General features: G+C 39.3%; 1 protein-coding gene across 1 annotated transcript in view; it reads right to left on the bottom strand.

Annotated features, from left to right (window-relative positions):
* Positions 1 to 19307, bottom strand: part of LOC103802253 (contactin-associated protein-like 5) — a gene marked incomplete at its 5' end in the record, with an annotated part of 207327 nt that overhangs the window by 98636 nt on the left and 89384 nt on the right. The window contains one exon of the mRNA XM_009074706.1: positions 5378 to 5484. Coding sequence (XP_009072954.1) covers positions 5378 to 5484 — 107 coding nt within the window. The remainder of the gene's footprint in view (positions 1 to 5377; positions 5485 to 19307) is intronic.

Here is a 19307-nt window from a genome sequence, read left to right on the forward strand (position 1 = left end):
TTAATATTAAAAAATACATTTTCAAAGCCCGAAGTTACGTTAACTTTATGTCACATCAACAGCTATATGACATTTCCATTATTGGACGAATCTTTCCTCCAGCAGTTACCTAGGCCAATAAGACACATGCCTGTATGTGCAAGATAGATCACACACCAAAGCAAATATCCAGAATTAAATTACATTCCGTTAATTATCACCTTGCAAAGCTTTGGGACATGTTGACATCCCCAGAACACGAAGAATAAAACCATTCTTTTATATTTCTCATCATCTTTTACATCAATGTTCAGCACTCCCTGGAATTAAAAAATTCACCCAAGACTAAATACCACCTGAAAACTATCATAAATAAAAATAATGGAAATACAGAAGGGGAAGATGAGGCTTTCTAATGGACTAACATAACTCACAGAAAGAGGAGATTACTAATCATTGTCTTGCAATAAAGTTATAACATTCCGTATCTCAGGACCATTTTACACTGGTCTACTGCTCTTGCTTTCACATGATAATTACATGGAGAATTAATAGTATGAGAGAGATAACTATGCAGGTTTTAAACTATGCCCTTTCAATTTATATATATATGTACCTGTAATTAACCTCTCTCAGTTTCTCTCTCTGTATACATACATCTATAATTCTGACCTAGCTTCAGTTGCCTGCTGTATGTCTAAGCTAAGACAGTTTCCCTCTACACACAGAGGTGGTCCATGAACTTACCATGGACACCCTACCTCACAATGAGATTAGTTTAGTTCTGAAAATAGTTCACTCTCTTTTTACATACATAGACAGAGCAGACCACTATCTTAGATTAGATGTCACACTAGGAGACAGCAAAAGAAAGATGAGCTGAATCCCACCCAGATCTGTTTCTCAAGCTGTGTACTAACATCAGTGTTTCTATCTAAAGGAGGAAAAGAGAAAACAAACATTATGTTATTATCTATTTTGCTATGGTTCACACATGCGATTACAAAAAGGATCCTTTCCTATATATCTGGTTTATATCAGACTACTTCAATACCTGATAGATCAGCAGGCTATCCACCATACTGAAGAAATGGGAAAAGTATCATGAAAAAGGCTTCAGCTGAGCTAATCTTCCAACCTATTTAAATGCAAGCTATGTGAAGCACATTGAAAAGATAAAGCAAAAAGCAAAACCATGCATTTTACAGACTTGAAATAAGATTGTATCCTCAAAGCACTGTCTCAGCTACAGATAAGCTCAAGTAGCAATAAGCAAACAGTAGTTTCAAAGGAAAGAACCCATACCATTTCAGCAGATGAGATAGATCACACACCTTTTAATATACCCACAAATTGGATCTTATTCCCCACAGAGGTGGAGAAACTAAGGCACAACAAAACTCATACACAAACAAATGTAAAAAAGTCACCTACAGTTGGCTGTATATCCTATCTGGTTATTCCATAACTCCTAGTTTCCCCAAACTGAGGGCAGTGAAATGGGTACCCAGAGACAGCCAGCACAAGTTCTACATTTACCATCAAGTTGCATGTCCACATGCATTTGCAACAGCAAGACCCTAGCACATGCTTTGGAGTTTCACAGCTACAGAGGGTACAGAGATGGAAAGACAAGTGTTCATCAGTGCTGTGACTAGCCAGGAAGAAGATGTGAAGTGCACTTGAAGATGAAATGAGAAGAGGTGAATACAAAATTAAAAAACAAAAAACAAAAAACCAGCCAAAACCCAAACCAAACCACAACTACCAAAAGACTTGGAAGGTATTAATACTATTCCATGTGGCAGCTAGTGAAGGAGGATTAACCATTACTAAACAAAGAAATGTGCTTATGCATCAGGCAATAAGCTTAGCAAGATAGAAACAAACTGTTTAGAAAACATTAAGGCTCTTACATGTTAACGAAACAGAAAATATCTATGAGCTTCAGTACTATGTTACTTGTATTCACAGCTAAGTTCAGAGAAGAGCAGAACGGAAGCAGGACCAGATGAGACTTCAGGGTGAAACTTGTCTGCCACACAATAGCTATTTAATGGGACAGGACCACACCCTTTTCAGTGGTGGACCTTCATGGTGTTGAGGTAGATTGCCAAATGTCCTGTGACAGTTTAGGAGCTCCCAGGATCAGAAGGGATTTGGAGCGAACAGGAGGATACCTGAGGTTTGTAGACAACTAACTGCCTCTAGGAAGGTTATATTAAGGCCACGTCTAGAGTCAGCTAGTTTTAAAATGTATCTTGAGATGCACACTTTTGCTTCATCCACACATCTTGAATTTCAACTACCCGTTTTCAGACATGACAGACACAATCTTGTCCCACATATCTGACATGGTCTTGCAAACGTTTTCCCAGCTGTGTCTTCTATCAACTTACAGTTCTACCCTGACACTGTCTAATTCCCCTCTGTTGCATCAAATGCAAATTATTTTTTCATGGCACATTTCCAACCTATCTACCTGTCGTGACTCTGACACTTGCCTTGTCAAAAATGTCAAACTCCTCTGGTCATAGCCGTATATTTCTCAAACAAGCTTTCTCCCATTGACTCCATGACTGCGAGCTCTCAATTTCTTCCTCTTTTTAATCTCTACCTTATGATTATTTGGCTACAAGAAAGCCTGGAAATAATTATGCACTTGATAGACTGAAACTGCCACCTATGATGCTGATGAAGCCTTTGTGGCACTCCATCCCCTGCACCAGCATGTTTTCTGCCCTCAGAAACTTAACTGCTATCTCTTTGGAGAAGGGATAGTATGTGTTGTTAGCTATTCCTCTCAGCAGGATCCAACATGGTCCATGAATATTTGGAGGGGAAATGTGAGAATGGTTATGTATCAACCATAGACTGCATTTCAACATTTTACAGGTAATGACATTAAGTTAGGGACAATTTATCTCTGGATCTCAGCTCTTAAAATGGTAAGGTCTCCCAGTCTGGGGTGGTAAAACATAAACCAACTAATTCTGGCTTGCAGATTCATGCCGTACAGTTCTTCCTGGAAGCATATCAAACAATGGGTCCTTTTATGTTTTTCAACCTGTGGCATGCACCTCTTACCACAACAAAAAGAGGCAAAACCCATGGTGATGCAACTCCGACACAAATTTAATCCAGCTGACAGTGAAACAAGTCACACTGTTTCACCTGCAGCAGATTGCCAGCTTTCCACTGTTGCTGCATGGACTAGGGTCTGAAGGGTAGTTTAATAAAAGAAAGAGCCTCTCCAAAGTGGTGTATGTTCAATTTCAGGCCTGTCAGCTTCAGCGTTCTAGCAAAAATTAAAATCTGTTGAGATAATGTTTCAAACCTTGTGAAATTAGGTGTTTTACTTTGACAGAATTACACTGAATTACATGATTTGAGAGTTTCCTATACATTGAGGACATTCTGGAGTTATGCTGTGATCAAATCTGTGGCTCTCATTCTCCTGCTACAAGGTACTCCTGTACGTCAACCACTATCAGCTGAAAGCGATAACGTCTCTTGTTCTGCAAGTTTCTTATCAACAGTCTGCATTTGCCCACCAGCTTTGAATTGGTTTCATTGCATATTTCAAGCACATGAATGCATTTCTCCAGACTAATGTTGCTGTTTATCAGCATTGCTTGGCGTGCAGGGCACCTGGCTCCACAATCTAGCCGGAATCAAATTAGCTGTTGATAATATGGTTGTAAATAAACTGAGCAGCTGAATAGCTGTACATCACGTGTGCACAGCTTGATCAGCTGCAAAGTCTTAACACAAGATCTTCCTGAGAAACTTTTCATAGTAGTTTCTACATCAGTGAACCTTAAATAACTGCAACTATGCATGTGCTTTTGAGAGTGCAGACACCAGTTGACAGAAGCAGGAGACTTCACTAGCTCCATAGAAATATCTATGGGGAAAACTAGTCATGAACCAGTCCCCTGTGGTAAGGACATGATCTCCTTTGGACGGAAGCCACACTGAGTTGGCACAGACAAAGAGAGCCTCAGGCCCCAAGCTAATACGACAACGCAGACATAGCCTATAGTTACGCATCTCTAATCACCTTTGATGGTCAATAGTGACAGTTCTCTTCCTTCCCCAAGGAGATTCTCCCTTTCCACCAACTGAGTTGGCCATTTACGTTTGTATCAGCCATCAGCTGGTGTAAATACTCTGCTATGGCCTCAGTCATTGCATGCACTCTGGGGGTTGGGTTTGGAGGTTTGATGAGGGGTGATGCCTTTCGAAACAACAAAAGCAATGGGCAAAAAAGTAAGCCCTCTTTATAAAACCATAAACTCAGCATTTTTCTTCCCATCTTTCATCTGGATTGGTATGTTTTCTGCACCAAACCCTTGGCTTCCTTTGTGTTTTCAATGTAGACTTCAGGTGAAGAATCCATGAACAGACCTCTCAATGCCTTCTACTGTCAGCTGCAGACCACACAAATGATCTCACCGTTAACTAGCAAACCATTAAAGTCTCCAAAACTACAGTACAGTTGCTGATATTCTCAGTTCCTAACCACTAAGTACCTTTTCCTCTCTTCTGCTTTTTAGCTTAACAAGGAAAAATGCATCTCTCACCAGTCTCATCCTATCTGTGGTACAAGGGCTTATCAAACACCCAGAGTGGTAATAGTTGTATTCCTGGAATTGTTACTCTTACTCGCTCCTTTTTTTTTTCTTTAATTTCCCATGTAAGAACTGAAAGTTCACCTTCATTTTCTGCTTTCCCTTTCAGTCAGCTATATGAACTGGCTTTATTTTGGCTTCTCCTTCCCCTCTCTATTTTTCATAAGAATTCACAGCATGCTGCGCCACTACAGTTTGATCGGGGGTTTGTTAACCTTTAAAACACCTTAATATTCCTTTTGCTGTGGATTTCAGTAGCTGAATATTTCATGTACTGCCAGTTTTAGATACTCCGTTCTTGCAAAGAGCAGCAGCCCAAATAGTAGCCCAAACATCAAAATTTCAAAATCATAAACTATTGAAAACTGGGTTGTTGCAACATGAACTTTCAGAGATCTAAAAACTAAGAAGCCCATCATGGCAAAATTGACGTAAAGAAACACATATTAAAATCAGCCAGCTCAGTCCAGCTAAAATCAACTAAATATCTATGACCAATGTGCCTAGGATTCTCCAAATCAATGCGTAGTGTTAGAAAAAAAACCCTGGAAAATCAGTTAAAATAATCTGGTTTTGTTTTCTCCAAAATATTTGCCCAAAACCTGCATATCTTCAAATGTATTCCTGCGTGTTCCTAGTCCAATTCTTGACCTGTTTGATTCAAGACTACATCCTATGATAGGATATAACCTCTCATAAAGCTCTTTGCTTTTTGTGCACCTTGACACCGAAGGAGAAAACACAGTACGTGTGGGTTTACTTACAGTTGTGACAGGTTGCTCCTGTGTAGCCTGTATCATTACAATCGCAGTAAAAGGTGGTCCAGGACTGAGAGCATTTTCCTCCATGTTCACAGTAGTTGGGTAAACATCTAATTTGAGACAGTTTTAAAAAATGCAATTAATTAGAAGCATTTCTTTTAAAATAATGTGCTGGAAAAAAAAATATAAAACTGTCTCAACTCCTCATTCAGGCAAGAGTTTCTTAGTGTTAAATCACTGTATAATACCTGAAATAATTACTTATTCATCTGATCTGTGATTCACCCCGAATACAAGCGTTGAAGAAAACAACACTGAAGCTATCCAGCAGGTAGAGATCACTCTCAATAAAAACACTCCACTTGCTAGTAATTAAAGTGTCACAAACTTTCTGAACACAGAGGAAGACAAGTAACAGGTGAAAATGCTATTGAAATCTTGTTTCAAAGGCGAATCCCCTGTTCTCTGATTAAACAGGCACCATTGTTATCAAAATTAGGCTGAATTACATTTGTGGTAGCACAAACAGCATGTAAATCTCCAAAGTGAGAGGAAAAATATGCTTCAGTGATGACTTCTGTACTTTCTCTCCATCATTTTAGTTGGTGTGCCTCTAAAGTATTATTGTGAAGCAAATTATTAAATGAAGAAAGAGGCACAACAGCATGCAGCTCAGGAAGTCAACAGAAACAAAAGCTGCGGGAGATAAATTCAATCTCCAGGACAAGAAGTGAATGCTGATCTGAACTCCCCTGGTATAAAGGCAGGCATTGCAATGGAGTTACACCAGTCTAAATGGAAACAGATTGTTCCCTTGTTTGCTGTTTCTTTGAGGTTTTTTTTCCTCTTACTGTATATTAGATATTCTCTTTTACACAGTATGTCTGACTTTTGGTAAATGAGTAACTTGTTCATACTGCTGATTCAGTTGGGATGGGTGGGTGGAGAGGAAACAGGCAACCAATTTATCTCTTACACTACAGCACTCCACTAGCGTTTGCTTTCCTGTAATCTATGCTTTAAAACCCTTTCTATGCCTAGGTCTTTCTGTGGTGTTAGTGGTGAAGTCACTGATGCCACCTAGATTTTTACTAGCGGAAGAGATGATTTTATTGCAGTTCATCTCATCCTTAGGAAATTTTGTGCATTTAAATATGCATATTGCCCTTAACTGCAGCTTTCTGTCTGTTTCTTCTAGATTCCTTACAATTAAAACCCATTTCATGTGTGCAAGCAGAAAACCTGTATGTCACTAATGGTCATCACCTTCACCAGCCTCCAGAGCCCTAGCAGCCTGGTTTTCATTAATTTACTTGAGTCCAAGGCTTTTTAGAGCTGCCAAACTTTGACAACCCAAAGAAACCTGTTGATGTGCCCAGAGAGAGGCCTATGGAGCCAACCGCTCATCCTCAATACGCTCTATGTTAATTTGTACACACATACATATACTCGTCACTATCAGTGTGAATCTCAGATTCATTCTAGAACTTGGGTTCATATGATCACTATACCATCACACATAAAAATATAAAGATAATATAAAAATATTAACATGAAAGATCATTTTTAGTAATGCTTATTCAATTACTACAGTAATTATTATTCAAGTACTAGAGAAATAAGGAATTCAGGAAGAAATGATGACATTTATAACTATCTGAAATGTCTTTTAAATCAATTATAAGATATATAGGTCTTAGAAAAATCATTGTCATGGCTTCTACTAATCATTGGGCTCCAGTATAAAATGAGGAAATATGGGAATGGACACCTGGTTTTCTAGCTCACCAGGAAGCTTTTTCCAGTATTTTGGGAGAACACCTTGTTCCTAAAATAAGAAAGAAACAAAGGGAAGACCAAAACCGTTGGGTTTGCCCCACCCTTACAAGGCAGGAATTCTGAGATGAGATTTTGGCTTTAATGGTATACTGGGAAATCATCTAACAGAGCCTAATATCCTGCTGGTACAGTGACAGTCCAGCCTGTCCCTCTGCCATTACATTACTCCAGGAAATGGTGACGTGAGATTTAGCAGCTTTGGGGTGATGCTGAAGAAAGCATGAGCAGCCTTACAGGATGGCACAAACAGGACCAGCTAGTGTGTGGCTTGCATCCTTCTACATTCTGCAGGATCTTACCAGCTCATCCAAACCAGCAACTTCCCAGCAGTTTCATTCCAGAGGTGAAGCACAGTGGTGATACATGTGAATTTTGCCTGTGAGAGCAGATTTGCTCGTATTTGTGCTTTGGTCATGCCTGCCCTTGCCCTCAGATATATTGCCTTTAATTGTGTTTGCTATTTGGTGATAAATATTCATTTCCATCACCTATACAACAGCAATAGTTGTATTCACATCGCAGGGATGCTGGCGACAAGAAACATCTGATGTTAACAGAGCTCTTTGGAGAGGTAAAGAGAACAGTGCTGTGTTATTATCACAATTTACATCATCAGCGTAATGGACAAATATGCTTTCTCCCTATTTTAAGCTACCTTTTATTAATTAATCTAATGCAGTAGAGCTAATTACTAGCTATTTGGAGTTTGTAAAGCCCTGTATTAGAAGCTTAGCCACATTTATTCCCTTCAAAGTTTCCTTTTAAAGACTTTACAAAGTTGAAGGCAACTTCTCATTTCTACTTGTCTTACAAATGCAGACACTTTTTCTTCCCCCAACAACGCACAAAATGCAAGTCAAACTCACCATGTAAGCTTTTAATGATATTCATAAATTCAGAATTAAACCTTTTTTATTCCTTAGTCTATTTGCTTTAATTAGCACCAACCACATTGATCTCGGTTTTGGTCAGATAACTAACCCTTCTAAGAGCTTCTGAAAAAAATTTCTTTGCAACTCTAATAATTACCATAATCCCATTCTTGCTGAGCAGTTGTGTCTTCATTCCTAATTGTCAAAGAACTCAAAATTAAGAAATAGCTATGATTAAAATTAATGAATGCATGAATATATAACAGGTTGTTCATTTGTGAATAGTCCTGGATCCTCATGTTGAAGGATTTAAATACATATAATTTAAACCGTAAATTAATATTTGTGTTCTGGTAGAAACAAGCAATTTTAGCAAAAAAATGCAATGGTATCACAAAAGGTTCCATTTACAAAAATTTGCAGCAGGCAGCTCCTGACCTATTTGCAACTGAAATGAACAAACAGATCAACTCAATTTTTTGCAAGTATCATAAATGAGACAGTTGGAAATGTAATGATTTGCCTAAGAAAGTTTGTGACAGACCAGGAACTCCGATCTTCCAGATTCTAGATTAATTCATAGAATAAATCATGGTGAATAATTCTTATTTTTATAAAAACAAAAATAAAAGAAGCAAATAAAATTTCCCATCCTTTAGCCAAGCTAGAAAACACACACCTTAGCCATCTAAGTGAGGACTATGCAGAGCATGCACAAAAGCCTTCACTATCCTTAGATAAAGCACTGACTTCCAAATCTGCCTGTGTGCTTCTCTTCGAAATCAAAAGACAAACTGCATAGATATTAGGGGGGAAAATTTGGCCCTTTGATGAGAATGATGAAAAAATAACAATGACAAAATTACTTGAGTGGGAAGGCTTGAAGGAGTTCTACACATTTGATGTTACATTTGACTGGAAATAAACCCAATACTTTCAATATGCACCTCTGAGATTCTGTTATACTCAGCACAACACATCCTGCCAGGACAACTCTCTATTTTTCCTATATAAAGGGAAAAGAAAGGGAACCATCACAGAGAGAAAGAATAAAAGAGCACACCCCTCAATATTAAGAATGTCAATACATATGATTTTGAGACAAGCATTCAACAATGCTGTAACAAGAAAATACATGAACTTTTAGAAGTTTTTCTATCAAGCAAGCCTTTTCCTAAATATTATCTCAAATTCATTTTATTTGAGCATGTTTCCTATTTATGGCCAGCAGCTAGTTCATTTATAATTAACAAAATATAACATTAAAAGAGATGATTTCATATAGTGGGCATGCACGTATGATGAAATTAATGGTGTTGCTGTAGCAGACTATACTTTGCTTCAGTAAAAAGGTGTCTTTCCACTAAACTCAATAGACTATGGCCAATTGCAACAGCATGGATTTTGGCCCTGTTGTGCTGAGCATTAATCTGGGAAATTCCTTGCCGAAGGTTATTTTTGATATAAGAAATGGGTTTGGGGGAGATCAAACAAGCATTTGGAATCCAACAGTGTTACTACACAGATGTGTAACAAGTTGAGAGGTTGACCAAGAGGAAAACTAATGAAGACCAGACAGTATCAGAAAATGTATTGCAGCAGCACATTCCCTTCTCATTTTCCCCTGGATGTCCTTCTGTGGTAAAATATTGGGCTAGGTCTCCTTAACTAAAGGGAGAAAAGAGAACTACCATAACCAGAGGGAGGAAGGGAGAAAGAGTTTGTAAAAACAGTATTAAGATAGGCTGCAAAAGAACTAACTTTCTTCAGACCTTCGGTTTTCCCCAGCAGACATTCCCTCCTCAATAGCACATCTTTCAACTTCTCTATCCTCTTGCAGCTTTAGAAAACTGACCAACAACTTATTAAAAAGTCCTGTGGCATACTTTATTTTTAATTTTTAAGTGTTTTACATTTTCTTCCCTAAACGTATTATGAGATCTCATGGAATATGAACAGAACATGAGTAACATGAACAAAGACAATTTTTCTTTTTCATGTTGGAAATCATCTACTCTATCCACTGAATTGATGCAAAATGAACAAAAAATTAAAAGAAATAAAGGTATTTTTGTTATTTTAATAATTTGTCCCAAAGGTAGCTTTTTCTAAAGAAGACGACTTGCAAAACGTGATGACTGAACTTTTACAATATATTATTACTTCCACAGTTGAACACATTGGTTCTCAGACTCTGAAGCTGCATACCACTGTGAGACCACCGTTTAGAATATCTGAACACTGATGCCAACAGCCCTCAGGCATGTGACTGGAACAGAGCTGTGGGAGGAGGTTGTGCTGGGACTGGCATGAGTGACAGAGAAAGAGCCTGTTATCTGTGCCTTAGATAAAAGGAATTTTTTTAAGGTTTGATTGCTTTGTTGTTAGAACGCCTACATTTTTAATAGAGGTAAATGTGCTGACAGTTTGGCTTGGCATCAGCAGAAAGGATTTTATATAAATAAATTTGGAAATGAAAAAAAGGGAAACAAATAAACCATCCTGTACAGACAGCTGTTCCATTTAGAATTCATCATTTTACAAAGCAAAAGCAGAAAAGCCATCTGCAAAAATCAAACAAACAAACAAGGATAGTATATTATATCCTACATGCATCCCCATATTCGGCCTTTAATTTACCATGGCATTGTGTATCGCACAAATTTCAACACTAAAGGAATAGCAATAGGGGTGAACTCTATTCAGGTCCCCCTGATAACACAATTCCACACTCAAGTTGGATTACAGAAGCCACTTAAGCAGCCCCACCTTCAAACTGCCTTCTTTCTCCAGAGGAGTCTAGTTCAGGACAAATCCCCTCTCCCACACTAGTGGGAAGTCCCTCCACTACTAGGGACAAAGATATCTCCAATATCAGTATCTTTCATGTAGAAGCCATTTCAGTTAAAGGAAGGAGTTCACCCTGCTCAAACCAGTTCTTTACCTACCCCTTACAGGATTTACTGAATTATACTGATGAATCTGAGTCTGAAGACTCTATTTTCCTCTGAAACACAGTACTTATACAGACCAGTGAATGCTTCATGGACCTGAATCATTTTCTGCAGCTGGTCTTGCATGCATGAAACAAAGCCAGGGAAAACAAATTTTAGGTAGGGCAGGCAAAACTAACTCATGGCACTATCCAAATAATCTGATCATACCTTTACATTCACATTAAAGAAGCAGAAAGCCTAGACATCTCCCCACTCCTCAGAGGTACCATTTTCCATTGTGACTGTCTAATTTTTCAGGGACTTTGCATTTGTACAAACATATTCTTGTTTTATAACTACCACAGACCAAGTGCATCTGACAGCACAAAGCTCATATACCAGTCCAAAAGCAGGAACTGTTCTACATGGTTTTATTACACTTCACTGTCAGTCTGCCCTTAAGCTATCAGAGAGAGAGCTCTGCCATTACCTGCATTATTCAGCTGAGTTTAAACATTAGAATAGATATGAGGAGATGAGGGGATGCTCTTGAGAACTGCAGGGATTTTAATTCCCACACCCAGGCTTTGGATGCCTGTGGGTTTGGATATTTTAAATCTTGCTTAGTTTTTCTGCATCTTGTCCTTCTACCCTAAATCTTGGGTGGTATTGAGAGGACTCCCAAGACTCACACTTGCCTGCAAGGGTTTAATTCCATTAATTTAATTCCAATAGTTAGCATGCCTAATTTTTGATGTAGGTGCATACTTTAGAGAAGGATCCAAGAGGTTCTAGACCTGTCACAGAACATCATGCGTTCCTCTATTTTGAATACTATTTTTTCACTGTACAGTGATCTTTACAAGGGATTAAGTCATTAAGATGCACTTTTCCCTTTTACCTTCCCTACCATGTAACATAGTTTCCATTTTAGATATTTTCCCCCCTTTTATTTTTACATCATTATTTCCTGGTTTTGTTTTGGTTTTAGTAAGGAGAAAGTGAAAATAACAGAATTTCCCTAAGGACAACTGATGATATAGGAAGAGGCATTTTTAACAATATTGTAATTTTTGCTGAACAAGCACAAAGCAAATTGTCAGTATTTTACAAAGTACTAAGACAAGCATGAAAAAGGGAAACTGTTTGAAAACTTTTCCACAAGTTCCTTAATTAATATATAAACTGGAAGGAGACATGAAGCTTCAGTATATCCTGAGCTATTTGTAAGAATACCCACTGAATCCTTCAGTTAAAACAGGCAGAGACAAAAGGTGAGGGGGAAAGTAGTCACTCACAGGACTGAAGTGATCTTAAAGGTCACACAAAAGATCAGAAGAACTATCAACCTGGACCATCAGATCCTTATAGCCAGGCAGGACAGCCTCTCCTGTATGCAGCATTTAATGGAAAAAATTAGAAAAAGGTCCAGGTATTTCAACATGTGGAGGTGTGCAGTTCAAATGCTTTGTTCTGGCTGATGCAGATATAGGTGGGCAATATTCAAACCAATTTTGGGATTTACCCCAGACCAGAAATATTTTTAAAAAGGACAGATGACATTCCCTCTTGCAACTTCAACTCATCCCAGCTTTGATCACCACCCAAATTCAAGGAATGTGATCTAAAAACATCTCACGCACTGCTGTAAAACTAAGAAGGGCAAATATAAGAGGATTTCCTGTGAAGAGAAAATAATCTGGACTATAAAATAATTGTCATTTCTGCAGAAAAGACACTAAATACTGAAGACAGAAAAACTACAGAGAACGAAAAGAATGGATGCCAAATTGTGGTTGGTTTTTTTTATTATTTTTCTTTCTGCAATGCACTGCAGATATTTATGTGGGGGTGAATGCAATATTAAGTGTTCGTTTTTTCAATCCCAGCCTGGGACTTAACAACAAATAAAATTAAAACTCACTGGACATAATTAGCCAAGGTATTTTCTCATTTGCATGGCTAACCTGGGGGTTGGAGGGATCATATAAAGTTTGGCTTCTGCTGCAGGGCATGCTTTAAATCTTAAAGGAGATTTGGGAAATAAATAAAAAACACAAACCCACTGTGCTTTTATCGGATTTATCCCAACACCCTTCACCTGCAATAGTAAGTAATTTCTCAAAGGCCCATTTTGACAGCACAACACATGAAGCAATGTTAAGTTCAGCATGACAAGGAGTAAAAAAGTAAAAAATTATTATTTCTTAGAAGTTAAATTTGCTAGTAAAATCTTAAAGGTTCTACAAAGGAAATAGGCATAAAGCAGGATTTAAAAGGTCATCTCTATTTAGCAAGGAAAAAGAACATTTTAAGCTAATTTATTTAGAAAATATTATGAAGAATTTTCACAGATAAAATATGGGTAGGGATAAAAGGATAAAAGGACTAAGGACACTACTTGGTCTCCACAACTCAAGTAGTACTGGGGAGTCAACTCATGAATCAACTCTATGTTTCTCCCTAATGAGGTAAACTGCTAACGCCAATCCCATCACAGTGATTATTGGGTATACCCTGTGCTGCTTTCTGCATTTGTATTTGCTAGGAGAATTGGCATATGCAGGTGAATCTTGGTTTAATAAGAATGGCAACATCAATGTGTCCTTGTGTCTGCCTGCTGATGCTATAGAGAGGAAACACTGCCAGGATGCATCAGAAAATACCTGAGGTCAGGTTTGTGTTCCTATTGCAGATCACTGGAATTCCCAGCATGTTCTGCAAGATGTGCCACCCATCCATCTGCCAAGGTGGATTCAACATGAATATTTTTCTTTTTTTTTTCCTTCTCCCCTCCTCCAGGCCACTTAAGGAAACTGAAGTTCCCCGTGTTGTCCTTGACAAGTACTGTCAGTGTTTGCTATAGCAAGGGCAGCATGCCAGCCAAGTAAAAATAGGACAACCCAGTCAAAGCTTCATCAGCGCAAAATCAACACGAGCTGCAGCAATCAGATTAAAGTACCTCAGCAGTTGCAGGCAGGGAGAGCAATGCATTTGTCTATGCATTCATGTGAACCTGAGCCTAAAGAAAAACAGGCTCTGACTACCCTCATAGTTCTTTTATGAGTAACAACAGGTTCAATACACAAAAGGCCTTGCTAAGCCCAAGACTAGCTAGTCTCATATACTCAAGAGCAAGTCATGTACAGAATTTAAGACAATATAATAATGGGTGTACAACACTGGGCTTCTGCATGTGCCTTAGCCCTACCTGTCTCCAGGTAAACTGCCACCAAAAACTTAACTGTTTCAAGCTATTTCAGCCCTGGCAGGAACAGCAGAATTATACTAAATTTCAGAGTTCTTAACAGAGTTTTCTCTGTCACTGGGCAACTTAAATATCACATCCTATGAGATGGGGGGCTGTGGAGTTCAAAAGCATTAATGGAACCAATGTCATCGTTAAGGGTGTATTCCAAGAGATTTGCCTCAAAAGCCTGGTGGAAGCAAACATTTGTCTAGCACCACCTTGAAGAGCAAAGGAGACTAATTCCATGTGAGGTGCCAATTCAGGTGAAAAAAGAGACCATTTTTCTACTTAGAACAGCTCTTTGGCACAAGTTATCCCGACTGCAATGCCTCCTAAGCACTTTTCTTTTTAGACTTTGGAGGAGCTGGTAGGGGAAACCACACCAGATCTTACCTGTTTATGTACACACAGAGTAAAAGAACTGGAAGTTTAATTTTCTTCTCTGTCACTAACACTGCAAAGTAGTTTGTCCCACTGCATACAAGAAGTGCATGAGATTAATCAACCCATGCCTTCAGGCTGCAGGCAACACCACAGCCCTTGCTGCTGTATTCCAAGGGGTCCATCTGCTGTAAGAGCAGACAGCCTTGCTCAGCCCAAAGGGAGCATCTGTGCCGTATGATGAAGGGCTGGAAATCCACAGTGTTTCTGGACTGAGGTTTAATGATTTTCTGGCACATCTTCCTAATATCCATGGCAACTCTTGAGCTGCTATATCTCTTGAGCCCACATTCCTGCATCAATTCTCTGAACAAGATGCCAACCACAGCAACCAACCAACTCAGCTTCAGGTCTGAAGCTAGTATTTCTAGTCCCAAAATCTGGCATTCAAGCCAAACACTGAATAGGAAATCCCAGAGCTTCTCAACAGTGTGGCCAAATTCTTAGCATCTGCATATTTGTTTTCCTACCCATTTCATTTATTTTTAAATGAGAGGCTGCCTGAATTTTCCCCAGGCTGTGCCTTCCATTGTTTGCCCACACACAGACAGACCCACACACCCGCTATGCCACTGCCACATAGGAAGAAAAAACCACAGTGCAGAAAGTATTAGTACTTAGCAAAATTCACAGTCAGATTCCAATGTATTTTGAGATTAGCACAGCTATAACACAATATGTTTTGATTTTGAACAACAGAGGTACAAAGAGCTGCCCACAATGAAAATTATGTTTTTTAAAACAGTGAGCAATTTGGGCTTCCTAGTCCTAAATTTATCACCTCCCTCCAGACTTTGCTTCGGATCAACAGTGCCTCCTTCAATTTCCTTACTCTGACAGTGTCACAGCAAAAATGCTGATGAGGTAAGTTCAAGAGCATCCCACTGAACACTTTGCCAGCTTCCAGCCATCTGTGGCTTACAGATTCACATACGCCTTACTGGCTTTTTCCTTTATATTTGACCTCTACAGCATCTAATAACATCCAATTTGATGTTGTGTAAGATTTGAATTTGTGAGAAACAGCAAATTGTTGTTTATTATTCACCTCCTTCATGCTGCTCCTCATTGCACAACTCTGCCTAGTTTCTCTTCTCCAGGCTGAAGAGTCCAAGACTATTTAATCTCTCCTTGTAGAGAACAGTTTGTGGCACACAAAAGAATGGAATGTCAGTTTTAGAAACAGCCATGAGGTCTGAATGACAGACTTATAGTCAGAGCTGCACATAGCACCTCCTCTGACTGGCCCAGAGAGGACACACACTTCTTGGAAAGGGCTGGTCAGGCCACGGCTGAGGTCAGTGAATACATCCAACTGGATTTGCATTTCATCTTCCAGCAACTGAAATAGAGGTTGTGAAGGGATCAACACACAGTTGTTATCTTGATTTACTAAAGGGAAAATGTTTCTATAGTGATACAGTGCCTCAGTCCCTGCCTTCTCCAAACAGCTTACAAACTTATCACCCTCATTTTTATCACATCTGAGACACAGACACCTCAACTCCAAGGAATCACAGGATCTCATGAAAACAGGGAAAATCAGGTTGCTTTACATCAAAGAAAAAAACCCACAGCCTAAGCTTAACCATCATTCTAGGCATCACGGAATTTGCAAAGAAAACCCCCCAAAACCCAGGGCAATAAATTCTGCAATCACATAGCTTCATCCTGAAGCTGTGAATGTAAATGTAAAAATGAATCATGCATTTTTAGAAGCAAAATAGCAAATCAGGGAAGTGACAAATGATTAAGAAGTGTTGCTCCTTCTCCCCCATTTCATATGCATATCTCAGGTTATTAAAAAAGCCACCAAAACATACCTATGGGCTACACAGTCCTTAGTCCTGGCAGCAGCACTGCCTGAGGGTGTCTGACAGATACATCTACCAAATGAGCTTTCTCACAGGTATGAGACATCCTGAACTGAATTCCTAAAAGGCATTTCCCACATGTTTTTCATTTGTTTTCTTTTTGTTGGTTGTTGGTTTTTTCTTAAGCACTGTTATTGTTGTTGACATTTCAGAACCCTCAAAGCAAGAACAGACACAGCTGTTCCAGCTGCAGGAAAAGCCTGAGCAAATGCAACAGTATTGCACAGAGCTGGAGGGAACTTGGAAGATCACTCAGCCCATGCTCACACCCCAAGGCAGGATCACCCATACCTGTGTTTGTTATTTCTCACAGACTCATCTAACTACTCAGAAAGCCTTCCAGTGACAGAAACTTGACAGTCTCCTCAGGCAGTGTGTGCCATGGCTGCTCTCCTGCACATCCTGGTCAGAAAAGATGATTATTCCCCGCACTGCTGCAGCAGCCTTTGAGCACCTGAAGGCCATTAAGCTGCCTCCCCTCAGCAATCTCTTCTGGTTAAAGAACTTAATCTTTTTCTTTTTTTCTTTTTCCACAAGGGATGTTTTCTAGTCCTGTTTTGTGTTGGTTTTTTTTCATTTAGAGGGCCATGCAAGAAACAGTTTGGCCTCTATATATCTTTATAGAGAATAGAAATTTAGAAGCATGACTGCTAATGAACCTAGGACAACTAAACACCAAGTGGTAACCCTGGCTAGTGTTTACTTCACAGTGTTTTCTCATCCCCCTGCTGCTCCTCACTTGCATACATTAGCCCACCTGATTTGTTCACCATCTGTTTTGTATTTTGAAATTTGTCCAGCTACCAGTTACCCCAAATTTCAAAATGAAGGGCGTAGATATTAAATGCCTGTTACTTTGGTATCAATGCTGTGGCTCACAGGTCCTGCTTAGGTCAGGAGAAAGACAGCAATCATGTTTTCCTTCTCAGCTAACATGATAAAAAAATACATGAAGAAAATAGTAAATGATCTGAGTTTCTGGCCCATTACAGCACTGAATAAACCTCAGGTTACAGAATCATTATTCACACTAGATAAACTAATGCTTTTGTTATTCTCCTGAAGAAACAGGGTTTGTCAGTTTGAGAACACACAAGAAGACTCAACTCTCCATTCTTCCCCACACACACATTAGCCAGGAAAGGGAAGCACTGGCACCCCCAGGACAGCAGCCTCATGCCTTTCATCAGTGTTAAAAAGGCTGTAAGAGCAGCTCTGTGCCAGGCACACTGCCCAGCTGGCCACTGAACAAGATGTAGCTGTGATTTCTTACCCTGCTGAGTGAGAAGTTTCTGTAACCGCATCCCTAACCCAATTCCAGGGGACTGTTTGACAGGGTCAAGAAGTCTTTGCAAATAGTCTAAAATACTGAAGAGGGAAATGCGTAAGTGAAGACACCATTAGACAAAGGACATATGCTGTGGGGTTTTTTCCTCTCTAAACCACAAGTACTTAGGAAAGTCTTTTCATCTTGTATCTGGAAAGCCCCTAACTCAACTACCTGCAGGTGAAGGACAGGGAGCCTGGCCACACACTTAAAGCTAGAGAGACTAGTGGAGACCAAGACAAGGTATACACTTAAAGCCAGAGAGACTAGTGGAGACCAAGACAAGGGAGTGAATACCTTCTGACCTACTGCATCTATGAGAAACAAATTAATTTTTTATGCTGCTTGCCATCTTCCCATCCCTTGATGCTGACATCCACCCCACAGATTAAAGGCCAAAGACAGAAAGCATTATTCCATTCTCATTAGACTTTCTTACTGCTCAACCTTTCTCCTGGAAGCTTGTAGGTTTAATATGCCACCCCCAGAAGAAGCCTCCCTTCCCAAAAAATGCTTAACAGTGCAAAACACCAGGAGTGAGTGCTGTATGGTCCCTATAGTCATGAACTTAATCTATATTACTCTGAACTGAAAATAAATTTGAAGACATTCTGCATTTTTTTGTTTAAGTCCATGTCAGATCACTTTTGGTCAGAGAGAGTCAACACTGTGAATGTCTTGCTGCAAAAGACTGAATAGATACTCAAAGATATCTCATTTCCCCCCCACATGGCACCTTCACTTCCAGGCATCTCTTCGTTGTTAACACCTGCTCTGTCCCATGCCAAGCTGTAAGAAACTGTATTTTCTGACTTACAAGTTCAGTGCAAAGCAAACAAGCCCTGATGTGCACCTGCACTCTTAATGAAGCAGAAATCCTGAAAAGACAACAAAACCAAGGGATAAAATGAGATCTATTTGCTTTTAAAGATGGAGCAGACCTCTTAGGCTTAGCATGATATTGTCTCAATTTTTCTTTATCTCACACTGGAATGAGGATAAATGCACTGCAGGCAGCTATGACCTCCAACACTTCATAACAGGAACAGTGCAAGCACCACAATTAGCAGTATCCTCAGAAGACTGAGCACTCTGTACTTGGTTGTATTGTGACAATCACAGCAAATATACATACTAGGAACAAAAGAAAAAGTTAGTTAACTGATCAGCAACAGCGAGGCAGTGGGGATAATGAGAAGAGTTCTACACATGCATTGGTACAAGAAATATTGCTTTCTTCTACAGATTCTAGTTTCATGTTCCATAAGGCATTTGGAACAGTTTACAGGAGATGCTTTGTCTTGAAGGAGGTGAAGAAGGGAATACTTTGCAGAGCTTCTGAAGCAGACACAACTCTGACATGAATAGACTGGAGATGTCTCTCCTGGCACAGG

The sequence above is a fragment of the Acanthisitta chloris genome, unplaced genomic scaffold, assembly GCF_000695815.1.
Source record: "Acanthisitta chloris isolate BGI_N310 unplaced genomic scaffold, ASM69581v1 scaffold1735, whole genome shotgun sequence".
Taxonomy (NCBI): Eukaryota; Metazoa; Chordata; class Aves; order Passeriformes; family Acanthisittidae; genus Acanthisitta; species Acanthisitta chloris.